Source organism: Abramis brama, assembly GCF_963993115.1.
Source record: "Abramis brama genome assembly, chromosome: 13".
In the NCBI taxonomy this organism is placed as follows: domain Eukaryota; kingdom Metazoa; phylum Chordata; class Actinopteri; order Cypriniformes; family Leuciscidae; genus Abramis; species Abramis brama.
The window spans coordinates 9,685,589-9,705,192 of NC_139975.1; the positions used below are offsets into that span (position 1 = coordinate 9,685,589).

Here is a 19,604-nt window from a genome sequence, read left to right on the forward strand (position 1 = left end):
CTGCTGCTCCTTGAGATTACTGAGGGCATTGAGATTGTTCTCTCTTTTTTAACTCTAGTCACTGAGAAAAGCAACTAGTTCGACTTTTTTGCATTTCGAGTTTCACATCGTCACTTTTTTTCACACAGGACCTTTTTTAGAGATAGAAAGCATTAATATTCACCAAAATTAGTCTATTTTACAGTTAATCAAAGCAAAACAAAAAGTTATCAAAAAGTTTATTAGGCACAGCAAAATACAATGACTTTGGTCTTGAGACTTAAACTAAATCAAAGCCTATTTTTCTTTTATAGTTTCATACCAAAACACAAGTATTGCAAGTGTTACAGTGAGAGTTTGCATAGGCATGAAGAATGGAAAAGAAAAACAAAAATCAGACAGTAATGGGCAATATCAAAGCCCTTAGTGTGAAATATATAAAAGTCTTCTTGTAAAATACACTTAAATGTTTTAAAAAAAATACACAATAGTCATCTAGAAAAAGGGGGAACGTACACAAACTGTGAGGGAATGCCCGGAATTTAATGTATGCCCCTACCTGTCCTCGGGAAGAAATCTTGTGTAAAGATTGAGCAGATTAATGCATTCGTGTGTAAAAATATAACATTTGCTATATAGACCTTAGTGCACTCAGCGCACTCAGCATAGCCACTGCTTATGGAAAAAAGGCAGATTGGTGACTAAGGTACAGGAATGCGTTTAAATGTGTATTTGCTAAATCTGACTGATTTTAAGGCTCAATCTACATCTGAAACAATCTACTGAAATGCCTTAAGGGCTGCTTAAATACTATCCATTGCTTTGAACTCGCTCAGGGCCTGCACAGGGTTGACGTGCTTCTTTTGAGAGGACCGCTTCACTTTGTTGGTCTGACCATCGTCTTGCTTCTCGCGCTTGACCAGCGGCTTCTTTTCGGGAGCTTTCATCCTCCAGGAGATGGCGGGCATGTTGAGGTTTTGCATTCCTTGAGACTTCTGGTACTTGGTGGAGGCTACGTAGGAGGCCTTCACAGTGGACACCACAGAATTCATCAGATTCTTGGCTGCCTGAATCAGAGACATAGCACTGTCCACCTGCAAATAGGAAGGGAATAGAAAATACCAATGAATTCCCATTCCCATGACACTTTCAGCCATTTATGATTGTTTATGGATATTTCACTTTTATAGAATTTGATAGAGATTTCAGCTTGCACGTCAGGCACAAATTTTTCAAATAAAAGGATTGAAATGATTATACTTAATGTAAAAATGTCAAACTATCTAGCTTGCGGGCAAGTTTTACTCTACACAAACACTTATAAAAGCACAATATCTATTGGAAATATATTTATAATTTAGCTTCACTATAGAATTCTCTTTACTTTTCATTTTAAAATTCCCTGATATGACTTACCCCAGACACCACAAGCTCTCCGCCCAGATTCTGCACCTCTGCTTTGACTTTACTGCAGATATTGAGCTGGTGACAGTAAAGGGCGATACGCTGCAGATAGGCCAACAGATCCTGCTTGCATGCTGAATCTGGACACTACAGGAAAAGAGAAAAAAAGCAGTTGCTTACGGTCAAGCACATAAATATTTCAATAATTCAAAAAGCCAATGGGCAACATATTTAAACATGTAATAATATTCTAAACGAAGCAGTGGGTGCAATTTTAAGAGTTATTGTAGTTGAAAACAAAAATTGGCCAAAATATTAAAAAATAAATTAACATGCAAGGGTTTTGGAGTGTGTGAAATATGGGCGTTTCAATTAATTTGTTTTGATGATCTTTGACTGTTGCCTTTGGATACCCTAACGCTCCACAGTCACCTGTCCAGCTGCATGTGCTAGTCAAATTCATTCAATTCCCCATTGTGGCAGGCGAACTGGCCCACCAAGGGCTCACAGCCAAGCTGTCCTTATTTTAGTAAGTTTTAGGATAGTAGACTACTCTGTTGCAAAATTTCTGTTTAAACGTTTAAGAAATCAGTTGTTGTAGACAATGATCCTGCTCATTTCTACATTTAAAATAAAAAGCATGCACTGCAGTGCTACCAACCAACTGAATACATCACTAGCCCCATTAACCAGTCGTTGGTGCAGTAAAAAGCACAGTACTTGATTTTTCCCCATAGTTTGGTCATCCAATATCAATACCTCACCATGCTTCACCAGTCTCCAAGGTAAAAAGACTTTCTTCACGGTGATAATGTTCAAAGAGTCTGGCCCCACATCTCTGCATTGAAATGCTCTGAACGAGCAGGACTTGAGGGTGCCTGCCTGCACATAATTACACAAAGCCAGTTTCCCAACAGTGCCTTTATCTCAATAACTCTCCGCCAAATGGCGTAAAGCATTTGGGGAAAATGTCAAATTTCCATTATTTTAAACAACAGCTAGACTGTAGATGCATACTTATGTCGCTTAGGGCTGGAAAGACACTCACAGATGTCATGTGCATAATTCTGCAAAGCAAAATGCACCAATTATGATTACGTAAAATTCTGTTGAATGCAATTTAAGACCTCAGTTATTCAGCCAAGTTAAATTAGTGCTTAGTTAGCTATAATGTATAAAAATGGGGCAAGAAAAAACAGAAGATGTGAAGTACTCATGACAAAATTATGAATTTGAATTAAATCTAGATGGTCATTTAATATGATTCTTCCATGTCTACATAACCAAGATGGAAACTCGAGTCTGCAACTTGGACTCAAGTCGCACAAGCCACACAAACACACAAAAAAAGACTTGCGAAGTTGCGACTTGACTTGGACTTGTGAACAACTGACTTGAGACTTGACTTGGACTTGAAGACATAGACTGGTAAAAAACAAGTCATTTTGGTACGGTATTTTCGATTACGTTCTCTCTTTACTACCCCACATGACAGCATGAAAACATTTTACTATTCATTCATTCCCTATCAATATGTGCAGCAGCAAACACATCAAGCCAGCTTTATTATATTGCACATAAAGCATCTGAAGGCATGTGTATTCATCACCCACTGGAAAAGTGCTGTTATATAAATGAACAAACAGTAACAATATAGCCAAGTCTTACCTTGTGATAATCTTTGCTTTTTAAATTAAATGACAATCAATTAATCCAAAGGGAAGCTGCAGTATTGCACAGTTGTCAAGAAGCTATCCATTTTCAAGTAGTACACATTTCCATGTCCTTTTCATGCAATATATCCAAATTTAAGTTAACTTGCATATGGACCGGACGCACACTTTCATGTGCATTTTATGACCCTGTCCAACTCAGATCCTATCTACACAGATTGGACTTGAGTTGAGGTGCATTATTTTATCGCCTTGTCACAAACGAGACACAGGCGGGAATGTTGTTATTAGTGTTGTTTACTGTAACGCTTGTTCATGCATGGGTTTTGTTACCGCTGGTGCTCACTCGACATTACCAATCCCTGCTTGAGAACTACAGCAAACTACGGCAACTCAAATAGCTCAAAATACACAGCACATTATTTTTTTCTCGTGGTGACCGTCCCTGCATTCCAAATAGTATAATGTTATATATAGTTTAAAGGTTTAATAGTTTTTTGGGGGTTTTTTTGTGAATAATGTAATTACTGATTTAAGTAATACTTTGTGTGCTACATAATCAAAAACTGATTACAATGCCTAACAACTCATGAATAATAAAAAAACCTCATGATTAAAAAGACTGAGGAAGACTATACAGTGACAACACTGATTAATTGAAGGATGAACAGGCAACCATCTTCTTACATTAAATTCAAATATAATTTAAAAAGAGAGCATTTGATAAGAGCATTTTGCCAAGTGAGCTCTCAACATCCATCTATTCTAATGTTTGAGGTCAGTAACTCAAGATAAAAAAAAAGTGAAATATAGAGCCAAACTTGCAGAGATGTGCCTGTGGGAGATTTAACTGGAGATCCAGCAAAATACAGAGTCGGAGTCAGGCCATCTTCACTATACTTTCATAATCATCAGTCTGTCTATACACCCCACTGAGAGAGAAGGGCAGAGAGGCAGGCACAGACTGTTAGAGACAAGACAGAGCGACAGGGAGACAAAGGAAGATGGGAGACAAGTGGGCGAAACAAGAGTGGGATGCGAGGAGGAACAGGGGAGAGAAACAGGAAGAGAGTGAGAGTGATGAAGAGGGCAACATGCTGCTCATCTTTCAATGAGACGCCTGACAATTAGCAGCAATCTGATCACAGTATTTCCCTCAAGTTTTGCTCAAAGGTAAAGTGAGAGATTTAGGTGCTACTAGAAGCACCACATGGAATGCAAAAATAATTGTTTGCAAACTGGTTTCCAAAACACTCCTACCAGTAAATGAATGGTTTAGTTGTAGGATAGACATTTATATACTACATAAAAATAACAAAAAAATAGTAAACGTCAGGAATATTCATTCATTAGGTGCACCGTTCCTTTAAATGACAAATTCTTTAAAAAGGCACTTTCTTGGCCTAAGGAAAAAGTCTGTTCTAGGTCTGCCTAAAGTATTACAGTATTTGCTGACTCTGACTGCAGGATACTGTAAAAGCATTTTGTGCCCAGGGTTGGAGGAGAGGATTACATTCACAGCAATACAAAGCAAGCATTTTCTTGCCTTTAAGGGCTTCTCACCCCTACATCTGGCATGTTGATCCAGCAACAAGTCTGGCTATGCTGTGAGCCCCAGCAGCGCTGCTGGAATATTCAGCGGTGTATCTCTGACTGCTTTGGCGTTCGCAGTTTCCACTCCAGCTGGCTCAAAGCATTCTGGGATTTGTAGTAAAGATTATCCAGCTGGGCACATCATCACTCCCCAGCGGGAAGTCAGGATGTCTGGCCATGTCTGGGCAGAACTTCTCCCTCTCTCTCTAGTTCATCATAAAGAGCCAGAAAGCCAGAGTTCAAACACAGAAAGCCAGAGTGTCCGCCTCTTATCTGCTTTACTATTCCACCCATTATTCCAGCAGTCATTAATAAAGCCCCAAATTTATATCAATCACTGAGCTGCTTTTCTTCCCAGGAGCTAGAGAGCTTACTGCAGAGGAAGTCAGACAAACAGCAGAACGAGGCAGGGAGAGGGAGGGAGAGGGAGAGGGAGAGAGAGAGAGAGAGAGAGAGAGAGAGAGAGAGAGAGAGGAGAGAGAGAGAGAGAGAGAGAGAGGATGGTGGTGGTGAATCAGAACAGATCCCTGCTAAAATGAAACCTGCTAAGCATACCAATTAGAGGCTCGACTCCTGTTTGAAACAGCTCGAATTGGCCCTTTGAAAGCATCACTTGTGCATGCTCAGCTGCTGAATTCATCCAAGTTGAACAGGAAATGCAGCCTGCCTGCCTGACCTAGACGCATGTGAATACATGATGCACATGTCAAACAAAAGTCCTCCCTGCTTGCTTAAAATATTTTCTTCCTCCACCTGTGAAGGCCGCATGCAGATCACATGCAGTTTTGCCAATGCGGTCGATTACACAACCAATTTTCGGTGAAGAGATGTGCTAAAACAACATTTTTTATTTGTTGTTTTTATAGTGTCCCGGTAAGTCCCTTATCAGGCTGGTCCAAGAGCTGATTCTGCATTCACCCATCACTTCATTAAAAATGAGCAACTTCTGAGAAGTGTTCTTCTTAGGAAACTCATATAACCCTAGAGTGCACAGTGTAACCTTACAATCAACTTCAGCCCCCACTTCACCCCCTTAAAGTAATGTAAATGCATGCACTTAAGAGATATTACCTTGCTTGGTCACAGACTTTGGACTTTTATAAAATAAAAATACTTAAAGGGGACTCTGATTCTGGTTGAGACGGGACAACTGAAATACACGTTTTAATAGTTCCCAGAAGACTTTTGCTTTTCCTTTTTAGAGGTATCAGTAAAAGAAAAATCATTTCTGGCTCATATACACTGGCTAATAATGCAGGCTGTTGAAAAGTAATGGGCTGTCCTTAAAGTGTACTGCTTTTTTAATATGACAGTGAATCTTTATTTAACCTGCCAGCAAAGTGTTAAAAAGAAAACTCAGCACCTTAGCTAGACAAGGTATCGCCATTGTTTCTTACTTTCACCATCAAAAAGAGGTGAACTAACGCTATTCAACTGGATAAACTCAAATGAGTACTACATAATTGATGGTGCTGGGAAAGATGCTAAGTGATAAACAACACTACAGCTACCTTTAAACAAAAAAAAAAGATACTTTCCTCTGACAAAAAAAACAAACAAAAAACAGACACTGAAAAAAAAAAAATTCTTATAGGCTCTTCATACAAAAAAAAGGATTAGTTTGTTTTTAATTGTCCAAAAAAATCCTAAAAGGGACAGTTCACCCAAAAATAAAAATATTGTCATAATTTACTCACCCTCATGTTGAGTATGACTACACCCCCAAACAAGTATGACTATTTCTTCTGTAGAACAAAAAAATCCACAGATATTCTGGTGTTCAATATTGTTTTGGATCCCACTGATTTTCATTATTTGGACAAAAATGGTTGTAGCATTGTACAAAATATATTTTGTATTGGAACAACATGAGGGTGAGCATGAGGTAAACCATTCCTTAAAGTTCAAGCTGTACTGCTGTAGCAAGCAAGTTTCACTCTACATATTCATAAATGAATTGTTGAAAGAGACAGAAAACGGTTGACTCACTCTCTCTGCAAATATGTACATTATATTGTGTAAATGATGTGCTGTCCTCTGGCATGGAGGTAAAAAAAAAAAAAAAAGTCAACTAGACCCTGAAAAAAAAAAGTTCAAAACAACGAAAACAAGGGGACAGCCACTATCGGGATTGATGAACGGAAGAGAATAGAGGTGTTGGAAAAAATAACGGATTTCACGCCTCAATGTTAAAAATATCCAGCTATAAAAGTGAGTAGGAAGGTCAGGCCGCATCGCAGAAAATGTCATCTGGCCTGCTGAATTCCATTCTAAATGGACTACGGTAGTAGAACAGCACGAGCAGGGTTCTGACCTTTCTCAACACATCAGGGAAGAGAAATGCCAGTTTCCCATATTTACTGACATAGCAGCATTTTAATGTAGAGCAGCCGTGATTATAAATGGAGCATCTTGTGTAATACATTCTTTTGTGGGTTATGCCCACTAAAGCCTGAGGAGATACTGATACGCTGCTCGCTCCACTCCTCTCGAGAGGAGATGCAATGAGTTGTGTTTTTTCTCAACTAAACAGAGCAGATGACATATGGAGGTGATTAGAGCAGTGATGAAATCGTTCTGCCCACCCATAGGTCTTCAGCAAGAGAATTTCCATAGATATCATTACCTGGTGTTTATATCTGTCCCAAACCACAGAAAGAATTACCAACTGCCTTGCGCGCTGACAGACTTGCCACATGCCTAAGCCAACATATGAAGTTTAAAGATTTTCTACAAAAGAACAATGCATGTCACTTAAGATTATTATTTTTTTTTTTTTTTTTTAAAGGTTCCTGGAAAAAGTGGGATAAAAAAAAAAGCAAAGCAATCTCCAGAGGTAGGAGGAAAACAATACTTCTATGAGTCTCACTTGTGGACTTTCTGCATGAAGGCACCCTCTGATTAGAGTATGAATGAAACAAATTACATAAGAGTTTAGCACTCCATAATACTAACATTGCCCTACTTTGGATTAAAAAAAAAGCAATTGACAGTTTAATGTATATTTCCCGTTTCACGACTAGCAAAATAATTTCACCTTACTCTCTGTATAGTGACAGGATGAAGGAAGTGAAGGTGGGTGAACAGGTAGGTGGTTTTGCCCCCTTTTGTGTTCACTATTGGTAGAGACTCATCGGACGACATGATTTTTCACGGCAGTAGTATCTGCACGCTGTCTCTTCCGCTTTATGACAGATGGCAGCGTTAAGGCGTAATATTGTACGCCACCTATTGTACTTTGGGATGTGAACCAGGTGCTGCCACTGGATTATTTACACGTCATATTATCATGTGTACTATTCGTTACACAAATATTACAGTTATCACAATATATTGCCCCACCCTTAATTAACACGATATCTATATTTCATGTTTTGAATATCACGGTTATCGTCAATAATGGTATATTACGACTCCCCTACTTCAGAAGCGTAAACGCGTGCATAGAAAAAAATCTTCCACAAAACTGCCTTGGTCCATCTGAAGGAAGACCTGAATCTTCATTAAAAGAACAGTCTGCAGTAAGCAAACTTCATCTTCCATTAACATCTGCTTGAGACAGTTTGAGAACAGCACAGGTGGAGATTTGACGTACTGACTGTGACCCATAGAAGAAAAGAAACTGCAAGCTTGATCTTCCAGCATATAATAATAATAATAATAATAATAATAATAATAATAATAATAATAATAAGTTTATTTTATATAGCGCCTTTCTCAAACCCAAGGTCGCTTTATATAGTAGGATATCTCTTAATATCTCTTAGATGTGAACTTATTCTGGATTGTATATACAGGCTGTGCAAACAATATGCTGAAATCGTGTTAGAGGAGAGGAAAAAAAGATTTTGAGGAAGAAAAAAAAGAATTTTTATTAAATAACATCTGAAAAACCTGTATAAACTGAACACCAAAGATGTGGTGATGCATTCATGAAAAATGTCACAAAGAACCAGCAAAAGTAATGATTATGAATATAGCAAGGAGACATTTCAATTGTTTATTAATAAACAAGTTTTCTGTGTCGGTTGCAAAGATGAAGTTGACGATGCTGACTCGCGATCTTCGCAGTAGTCAACGCACCAGAGAGAAATGCACATTTCATACGGATTACATAAGCAGAGAGCAGTCTGTTTTCTTTCGTTTTGAATTGTTTTGTTTAAAAGTACACATTTCAAGCTTTCTATATATTTCTCAGGTCTGTGAGGCAAGTAGCTTTGCGGTTCATTTATGAGACGAGCTCCAGTTCACGCGCCGGCGCCTCCATGTCCTGATTATATTGCCTGCTATATTTACTTGTTTATTAAATCCAGGCAATTGGTTGATGAAACATTGATTAAAATTAAGATACAATTAATACAAAACGAAATTTACTATAAAGAAAAGGTTTCCTACAAAAACAAACTTAATGAAGTGGTCAAAATTATGTCTGCCCACTCTATTTGTCTCCCAATATATTGCGCATCTTATGATTTTACTCATGCTTTTCACTTTTCATATAATCAACATAGATGAATAAATTATTTTATTTAAACATAAATATGAAACTAAATCGTTTTCTTTAATGACTAGGCTACAACACGTAGGCCTATTAGCCTACAGTACAGAGAAATTTAATGGAGCGGGATTTGAGCGAACGCCGTCTTACTGGTGAGCATGTGGGGGGAGAGCAGAGGTGTCAAAAGTATTCACATTCATTACTCGGGTAGAAGTATAGATACTAGGGTTTAAAAAGACTTCTGTAGAAGTTGAAGAATCAACAAGCTTTTTACTCAAGTAAAAGTGTAAAAGTACTGGTTTCAAAACTACTTAGTTTAAAAGTAAAAGTAATGCAAGGAAAAAAAAATGCCATTAAGGACAAAAGCTTAGGCCGCGCCACAGGGGCCTATAGTGCACGACCCCACCTCCTCCTCAAAAAAAAAAAAATTCTGAAGGCCATAATGACTATAATGTTATATTAAAATGTTAATGTTGAAAAATTTGGGATGCACTTCAGCTGCATATACACCCATTGAAAATTAAACGCATTTTAGTACAAAGCAAATACATTAAAGTACCATGTATGTGTACTACTGAGCATTAACGCGTTTCATAGAGCAGAAGATATGATGACTAGTTGCCTACAAGTACTGTAATGGTGCACAGTGTTGCCAGATTGGGAGGGTGATTTCCAGCCCAAAAAGCTCACCAAAACCCCCCCACTCCAAGAAAAAAAACGCCCAAAATTTTACTGCCAAAATAATGTGATACAATTTTATTACCATGTCATTCAAGGTTGATAAGCACCATTTCTATCTCCTTAAAACAAAATAACAATGATCAAATAAAAAATAAACCAATTTTCCAGGAAAACAGATCAAAACAGGAAAATAATTAAGGAGAATTAGCAAATGACAAAAATGTCCAGGTGGACACTGTCAAAACGGCAATCAAGAAATGAACCGATGACTTTAACACTCGGAAGTACACATTGCAGAACATAACGCAGAATTTAGCAGTCAAAACTGATTCATCGTTGATTCAAACCTTTTTCAGCAGCTGTTATTCAGCAGCTGTTTTTCAGCAGCTGTTCAACTGTGCTCTCCCTCTCAGAGTTGTATTCACCATCGAGTCATCTCCCACCACGTGTATGTTTTTAGAGTTGCTCACTATCTCACTCTTTACTGTAGATACAACTTACTGCATAGTATGTCACTTTGGCATTAGCGATCACTTGAACATACAGCTACCTACAACTTATCGCGCTAAATCGCGTCTGCCTGCTGATCGCTGACTGGCTAAAAGTAGGTGCTCGGTAACGTCAACAGCAACGCCAGCTGACTCTGCATGGGTGTGTGTGTTTAGTAATGTCAAGATGACTGATTTTATGGACTACATGCACACTTTTGTTTAGTTTTTTAACCAATTAGACTTTAAAATGTGGATGTTTGAAATCCACCGAAAACCCAAACCATCCCAAACCCTTTTTTACCCGCACAATCAAATTCAAAACCACCCAATCTGGCAACACTGATAGTGCAAAAAGTCAAACTTTAGAGGCAGACGCGTACAAACCAATAGGGTGTCGGAATGGTATGTTTATACTTCTCATCCAACCACAATCAAATTCACTATCCGGATGGCGCGATTTATCTGGATAGTTTTTTTTTTTTTTGAACGATGACAAGCCGAAATGAAATGGGAGTAACAAGGCTATTTTTAAAATGTAAGGAGTAGAAAGTACAGATAAATGCGTGAAAATGTAAGGAGTAGAAGTAAAAAGTCGGCTGAAAAATAATTACTCCAGTAAAGTATAGATACCCAAAATATCTACTTAAAGTCCCTGTAAAGGCAATTCTAAAAAAAAAATCTAAACACATTATAAATGTTAGAAATGTATTGCTAAATCATATTACAAAGACTGTAAACTGTGAAGTACTGAATTGTGGAGTTAGACCGTTAAACAGTTTTTCACCATTGCTGTGTTCCGGATTTTTTGGGCGGGGCTAAAACGGGGGCTCGATGACGCACTGAAGCCCCTGAGCTCCTGGACACGCCCCTACTTGATGACGCACTGGAGCCCCTGACGCTGCCCCTCCCCTAACAATATAGCACATTCACATCAGTTTGCTGATCGCGAGTTACTGTCAGTACTATTAGTTACTACATCCTACAGTTTGCTAGCTAGCTATGCCTTCGTCACGGAAATGCGTATTACCTGGATGCGATCACGTACAAAACAGATCGGTGTCCTTATTTAAATTTCTGAAAAACTATCATATCAACAAGAGGTGGATTAATTTTGTGAAGAGCCACCTTGATGGAGAGTCAAGGATCACCACCAAAACCCACCTCTGTAGTGATCATTTTACACGGGATAGTTTTATAAACTTTCGTCGGAGACAACTGGGATTCACTGATAATCCGCTGTTACTGGTGAATGGGGCCGAACTGACTATCTCCCGCCTCGGCGATCATCCTCCGTCGCGCCGACAACTGGTGCCATCGTCGGCAGTGCGTGCCCACCAATGAGTGTAAGTTGCCTTGTGTGCTTATGTTATAATTATAGTAGGTAGTCCAGGCTCGAACATGTATGGCTGCTTTGTAAAACAAATTAAGCTGCTAGGAGCATCCATTCCGGCTGTAGCGGTGACAGACAGTTGAGTGTGGCGACGGTAGCTTTCCCGCGAGTGGGCGTGGTTTCAGCGCAGCCAGTGGACACGCCCCCAGCGTTTGAGAGCAGAGACTACTGCTCATTTTTTCAAGATTTTGATAGCTTATTTTATGTACTTGCCGGCTTTTTTTATCATTCAAATTTGGCTGGGTGGCTAATAACACATTTTTCTGTGGTGTGACAAACTCAGAACACATACTTAATTTTGACTTTACAGGGACTTTAAGTAAGGTAACGAAGTATTTGTACTTTGTTACTTGACACCATTGGGGGAGAGGTACGATTTTCGAACAATCATCGAATATTATCTTGCTTGATATGCCAATCCTTAATATTTGGTGTTTTAAATGCCTGTTTGAGGTCACTGTGAAAGTTTTAAAGCAGACTTTTAGTGCCGCTTTCAGAGCGGTCATGCCCGTAACGGAGAACTATCACATCCGTAACATTGGTTTTTCCTCATAAATGCGAACACGAAAAATAAAATAAAAGGAATATTTTATGCTCTGTGGAGGGCCAACCCTTCTTCATCTGGTGGGTAGTATTACTTTTGGTTTGCGCAGTGTAATTCACAGAATTACTAAAAAATATGTTGCATCACATCCATAACACGTGTATTTCCCTCATATTAAATCTAAAACGCATGTGTGGAGTGATATTTTTCTAATGTCTGGACTTCTTTATTAAGGGAGTATGGATACATAAACAGACGTTTCAATATATTGGTATTAAATGCATTTTCTGAGAAATTATATTAAGTTTTGACTGCAAATGTCACGTCCATAACGCTGGAATTGCCCAATAGTAATTTAAAGATGTGGTAGCATTGGATCTGGACGGGAAGGGTAACTCTGGGAGTTGGAAGGGGTGTGTCGTGATTCTGCCTTCTCACACCGTGACGCAGGTTTGTGGATCTGAGTGTTGCGATTTCGGTTTCATATCGCATATCGTTACAGCCCTAGCTGATATACAAATCTGGAGGAAGTGGTGGATACAACAGCAACAAATATCCTGCATAGAAAAAAAAACACAAACAATTACATAAATGATCTTTCTACAGGGGTGAAAGAGGGCCAGGGATTTCAGCCCACTCAGTCATCAGTATTCAACGTACAAACTAGAAACGGCAAAGTACCCAAGGCAATCGAAGGTTCATTTTAAAAGCACCTGTTAATATCAAAGTCATTTTTTACAGAGATAAAAGATTCATCTGTAGTTTCTTTAATAGAGAGAACTCTAATGCACTTGGAGAGAAGAACTTCCCTTCATGTGGCTAATGTGTTTTATATTGCGTTTAAATGGTCTGGCGGAGCATTTGTTTTTTTAAACGGCTAAATATAAAGCCATCATGGACCATGATAATCAATCAAGTGGCATTTTAAACAGAGTGATGATCTTGCTCCTTTCCAAACAATTACCCAAAGGAAAAAAATAAGAGACTAATATTTGCAAGTGCCAATTCTATCTCAGTCTAATAAAGTCCTGATCTAGGATCAGAGGGAAGAATTATAAACAATCATTATGACAAAGGGAAGAATGTTCTTAGATCAACTACTCAAATTTAAAGATGAGGTTTTCTGATTAAATATCAAATATGAATCAATTGCCTTATATGTGCATCACTGGAGGCAAATTGAATAGCCACAGCATGACATGGCAAAAGCTGCCAACACTTCTGCCAAAACAGACAATCACTTCCCTAACAGTTATCAATAGGACTGCCTGCTCCACTAGCATATTTACAAGCACCTATTTCACACGCTTTATACTGAGACCATTAAACAATTCTCATTTCACCAAATAACAAATGGTACATTCATTTTTTGCAGTGTGATATTTTTACCGAATTTTATTTGACGGAACGCAACTAGAAAACAATGGACATGTTCCAAACATGGTGATCATGTCGAAAATTGCAGCTCATTAGATATGTATTCTCTCCATACTTTCTAATAATCTGTACAAACAACTTTTTCAGAAATGAAAGGCAGATCTGCTTCAGGTTGTTCAGGTTGGCTGGATGACGCCTACACACTACACTTGTTAAATGGGGCCATGGAACTGGAGAGAGATCATAACAATGTCTAAGGAACTGTAGGGCTTTTTTGTTCTTGAGCCACACCACTATTTACTTGGTCTCATGTAGGCTTGGCACGATAGTCGGTGTTACCGGTGTTACACGGTGTTCAGTCGCAACACCGGTTTCATCACTTGCCCACCGCAGCACCGCAAAAAATTTTTTTAAAGCAATTATGCAGTATCCGTATTTTCTGTCACCTGTTGACTAGCGTTGTATGATCACGCTCACCCATTCAAGCGTGGCAAAACAAGAGACCTGCTGTAAGTCCTGCCTATTACACACACGCGCACTCACACACGGAAAAGATGCGCGTCAGTATCGAGTTCTCTTTTCGGCCTTGAACAAAACATAACACACACAAATTATGCCAAAATGTCCATTTTGTCGAGTGTCCTCATAAGAGCAAATGATTTAAATAATATCAAAATAAATGAATGTAGAGATATGTGAGAAAATGGGACGCGTGTCAGATGGAGTGTCATTAATGTTAATCAAAGAACAAAGGTCTCCCGTTAATTTTGACTGCATGGGAAGAGATCGCGTCTTTTGCGTTTTTCATGAATAATAACAAACCCACTCTTCAAACACTGTGGTTGAATCCGAAATCGTGCCCTATACCCTCAAATAGGGTGTTATTGTTCTCAACATGATCTCAAGCAGTGAAAAATAGAGGACACTGACAACGTGCTGAAAGACAGGACCGAGCAGGTAATATTTAATATGAAACAAAGTCTCAACTTTCAAATTTGGTCAGTCAAACAAAAATAAAATAGGCCTACCGTTTTTTGGCTCTTTAATGTGTCGTGACAGATTGCCTCAGTTAAAGCCAAGTTCAAATCCACCGAAGTTAATCAATAACTCTTCTGACTGCTTTGTCGCACAAAAATGGTGGAATTTGATTGGTCAGATCGTATGTCAATCAAACGCAATACGAATGATGAATTGACGCCATGTAAAAAATAAATTACATCACTCTAACACCCCCCACCCCCACGATGAAACCGGTAATACCGGTGTTGTCCCAAGTCGATTAACCGGTGGGAGAATATTATCACCGTCACATCTCTAGTCTCATGTCTGGGTTATTGTCCTACTAGAAAAATGTACTTTCTCCCTACTTTCTGCTTTTTCAGCAGACCGAAGAGAAAGAGAGAGTCTTATTCTCACATCAAAATATGATGGACAACTTTTCCTAGAACCAACAGTGCCCACTGAGACTCTCGTATAGACTTTTGAACTCTTTAACTCTTTCTCTCTTTGTTTATTAGCAAGAAATAAACACTGCTAATAATCACCAGCTGAGCTGTGAGATCGCTTCTTGATTTTTTGTTTTTTGCTCTTCTACTGTAGAGAGGGAAATTTACAGGCTTGTCACCGTTAAGCAGCCAGGGGCCAAAACTGGGATTAATCCAACCTGTGGTAGTGCCTATGGATCACCATAAATCTTCCCTGATTGAATGTAAATTGGAAAACTATGTATGCCAGTATACATCACTGGGATAAAGCACATGTGCTGCTGCCCGCAGGCCTGCCTCACTAAAAATATGCAAACCTGGTGTTGCACGATCATGTCTGTGTGTGGTGGTTTCATGCCTTCATGTGCATGCATGTAGGGCAGAATATTTATGGGCAGTGTGGTGTCTTACACATTTGCATTATAAATCTCAATTACACTGCATTATTTGCTCAGTACTGTGCTCAGATGAAATCCTCAGAAGTTGCCCCTGCAGAATCTGCTTGTAAATTCTTAATAAACTGCAGTGCAGACCTTTGTGTGGCAATGACCTAAATCCTGCATCCTCATCTATGCACTACACTCATTTCTTTAAACTTTAATCGAGCTCCGTTACAGCCATTTAAGTGAATATTAAACCTGGCTGAACATTTTTGGCAGCACTCTGCAACAATCCAAAAACTGTCCTAATCCAACAGCTAGATGTTACAAGATGGATTCAGAAGGCCTGATTCTCAAACAAGATGCTTTTTTTTTTTTTTTTTAAAGGCCTCTCGCTTTGGTATCGCTGTCTTGTTTGCATCCTTGGATGTCCTCAGGATTGCATAGTAGTATGTGTTGTCACCAGTGTAGGAGAAAGTTACTTTTAAAAGTAATGCATTACAATATTGCGTTACTTACCATTACAAAGTAACTAACAGTGTTACTTAAGGGGCTCTGCACCAGAGGAACCTTTTCATAGTTCCCAGAACCATTGGCGGAAGTACCCGGATTTTAGCGCGTTCGCACAGCAGGAACTAGGAACTATTTGTGGAACTAATTTAGCTCCTGCTTCATAGTAGGGTCTAAACAAGCACTATAGGAACTATCCGTGACGTTACTGTACGCTGATTGGCCGAACGCACGCGAAACCCAAGCACCCGCCATTTTTAAAAAGGCTGTGTAAACACAGATTATAGCCTATATATTTACTCCACAAACTAACTCTACGAACATGGAAAACAGTGATAGATGGGCCTCTTAACCTTTACGCTGAGAAGAAAATCCAACGCAACTTTGAGGGGACCAAGCCAAACATGATTATGTATTTCTGCTCAGCTAGCATCACTGGACATCAACCACACGGCATACGCTACTAACTTTTCATTACTGTCTACTTTCTATGTATAATAGTTCTATCTAATAACATTAGACAGGACTATTAGACCGATCGTAAACTAATGAACACGGAGAATGCGAGCATTGTTTATTTGTTCAGGCTCTGGCGTTTCTCAGTGCCGTCAAAATAAAGGACAGCAGCACCATCAAAATAAAAGTCACAACAAGCACGGCTTACGTCACTTCAGAGTTCCTACTGGCGGTGCGAATGCAACCAGAAAACGTTCCTAGGGGAACCATTATTTCTCAGGGAACCATCCTGGTGGTTAGTTCCTAGGACTAAGTTCCAAGAACTATCCGGTGCAAAAGCCCCTCTGCCAGGGCACATTTTGCTGGCTAGAAGAGTGTTATGCAATACAATTCATGCTTTCAACCATTTGTTTCATATTATTTTCCGGCTTTGCTGTGTTTTTTGTTGGCAATCTCAGATATACCAAAAGTACATGTCATGACAAACAGTCAGGAGTGATGCTATAGCCCACCACTGTGTATTCTGTGGCAGGGCTTTGATACGACAAAGAGAGCGAGAAGGACAGAGAGTGGGGGGGGGTAGTGCCATGATTATTTGCTTTCCATCCCTCTGCAGGCTCCTCTGAATATGATGATTCATCCTTGTGTATAAGGAACTGCTTTCCTTTGTTCATTTTTCAACAGTTAGCCTCTGGCAGCCTCGTCTGCACAAGGTGCGAGGAGCAGTCTAAATATAGTTTGGGATAAACATACACACATCACATATACACACATATACATATATATATATACATATATATATATATATATATATATATATATATATATATATATATATATATATATATATATATATATATATATATATATATACACACACATATATATATATATACACGCATATATATATATATATACATATACACACACACACATATATATATATATATATATATACACACACATACATATATACATGTATATGTATATGTATATGTATATGTGTATATATATATATATATATATATATATATATATATATATTAGGGCTGTCACGATGTTGGATTTTTCACACCACGGTTATTGTGGCCAAAAGATTTCACGATATCGATATATCGCGATATCTATAGAATCTTTTATTTTTACTTTGATTATAGTTTTTCTTTTTTACACAACAAACATAAGGATACTGATAAACACAAGGCACATGCATTACTTCTTGTATACTCAATCTATGGCAAATTTTTGTGAAGGAAGACAAGCATGTGAAGTTGTGAAGTATGTGAAGTCTGGTTTCAAACTGAAGCGAAACACTGTCTGAATGTTTCCTGAAGAACTGAAAAGCTCTTAAACCTGTTGTGCTGGCGTCATGCAGATAGCAGATTTGAACAAAAAAAATCAAGTGCAAATACAAATGCAAAAATAAGATGAGTAAAGAAATGGGATATATGATCACAGAAACAGTTAACAGGTTAATGTCACGTTTCCCATTCCATGACTAGTAAAATAATCGCAATTTACTCTCTATAAAATTGCGAAATCCGCAGAGTGATGGACAAGGAGATGGGTAAAAAGGTTGGTGGCTACACATTCTGCAGATTGGGTTTAAGGGGATCGCACACCGGACGAGAAGTGCCGCGACGCGTCTAAGACAACTCGAAGTATATCGCACACCGGACGCGCACTTTCTCAGTTTATGGCCAGCAATACTGTTACGTTTAAGGACATTATGAAATGAAGATAATGTCTGTCTGTACTATGTTATGACTGTACTGTACAATTAAATACAATAGTTGCTGAGTCTGCGATCTGAACACTTTACCTCAGAGCATCCATTAACTGAAGACGTGCGCTTCTCGTCCGGTGTGCGACCCCCTTTAAGGAGATGTTTTCTTTAGGAGATGTTGTGAGCTTAATTTTTTCGGGTGTGGACAGAGTGTTTCACTCTCTCGCTCAGACGACATTCTTCTCAGATTAGCTGCGCGGGCGCGCGCTGCGTCGTCTTCTTCTTAGATAGGTGTCAACGGGTGCAATACAGACACCTGAGAGGTCAACCAGGAACTGGCGCTGGAGTATTTACATGTCATGTTATCATAAGAGTCCTGGTCATTTTAAACATCGTGGTTATCGCCAATACCGGTATATTGTCACTCTCTAAATTAACACGATGTCGATATTTCATGCTTTGAATATCATGATTATCGTAAACACCGGTATATTGCGACACCCCTAATATATATATATATATATATATATATACACACACACATATACATATATATATATATATATATATATATATATATATATATATATATATATATATATATATATATATATATATACATACATACATACATACATACATACATACATATGTATGTATGCATGTATGTAAATCTATACACGCATACATACATACACGCATACATACAGACAAAAAACAAGCTGCCACCTGGTAATTATGCTACTAATTAAAGACGAATCACACTTAATGGATTCAGGTCTCACATGGGGCTTTACATCCCTCTTTCCTTTCACTTTTTCTTCACCTACTGCCCTCAATTCCTTTATTCGTAGGCAGGACAAGAGGAGGAGGGACCATTTGGGAATGGGCTGGGCTGGCTCCAGCCGTCTGGAGTTGCTCACACCTGTTTAAAAGCAGGAGGGGTTGCACTCGGACAGACATTTCCTCCCACAATCAATGTATTCAGTTTATTAATGCACACAGTAATTCACACCATTCAAATTCCTAAATACACTCGCACAGCATACAAAATTAATGTTTGCCAAGTCTAAAGAAAAATCTATTCACTTTTGTGTAGAGAGATGAAGACTAGCTTGTTTCACAAATATGCAAAGAAAATCTAAATTCAGATTTTTTTTTAAGTAAAATTATTGTTATTATTATTGTATTATTTAATAATTAAATTATACATTATAGTAGCATTAAATATAATATAACAATGTGTAATAAAATCTGTCATTATCGTTATTATTAGAAGCAGTAATACAATTTATTCAGCATATTAAAAGTAAAAAACAAACAAGGAGAAAAAAAAAAATGGCATGGTAAATTCTCATCACGCCTGGCACTGGCACGTTTAGCGAAGTTTATTTTAAATGCGTCCTACACTCAAATCA

The 19,604-nt window shown here is 38.4% G+C and overlaps 1 protein-coding gene across 1 annotated transcript in view; it reads right to left on the reverse strand.

Moving 5' to 3' along the window:
- Positions 1 to 201: 201 nt before the first annotated feature.
- ctnna1 (catenin (cadherin-associated protein), alpha 1) overlaps positions 202 to 19,604 on the reverse strand; it is a 117,921-nt gene continuing 98,518 nt past the window's right edge. The window contains exons 17-18 of the mRNA XM_084132286.1: positions 1,396 to 1,530; positions 202 to 1,073 (exon numbers count right to left, since the gene is read on the reverse strand). Of these exons, the coding sequence (XP_083988412.1) occupies positions 783 to 1,073; positions 1,396 to 1,530 (426 nt within the window). The 3' untranslated portion in view covers positions 202 to 782. The remainder of the gene's footprint in view (positions 1,074 to 1,395; positions 1,531 to 19,604) is intronic.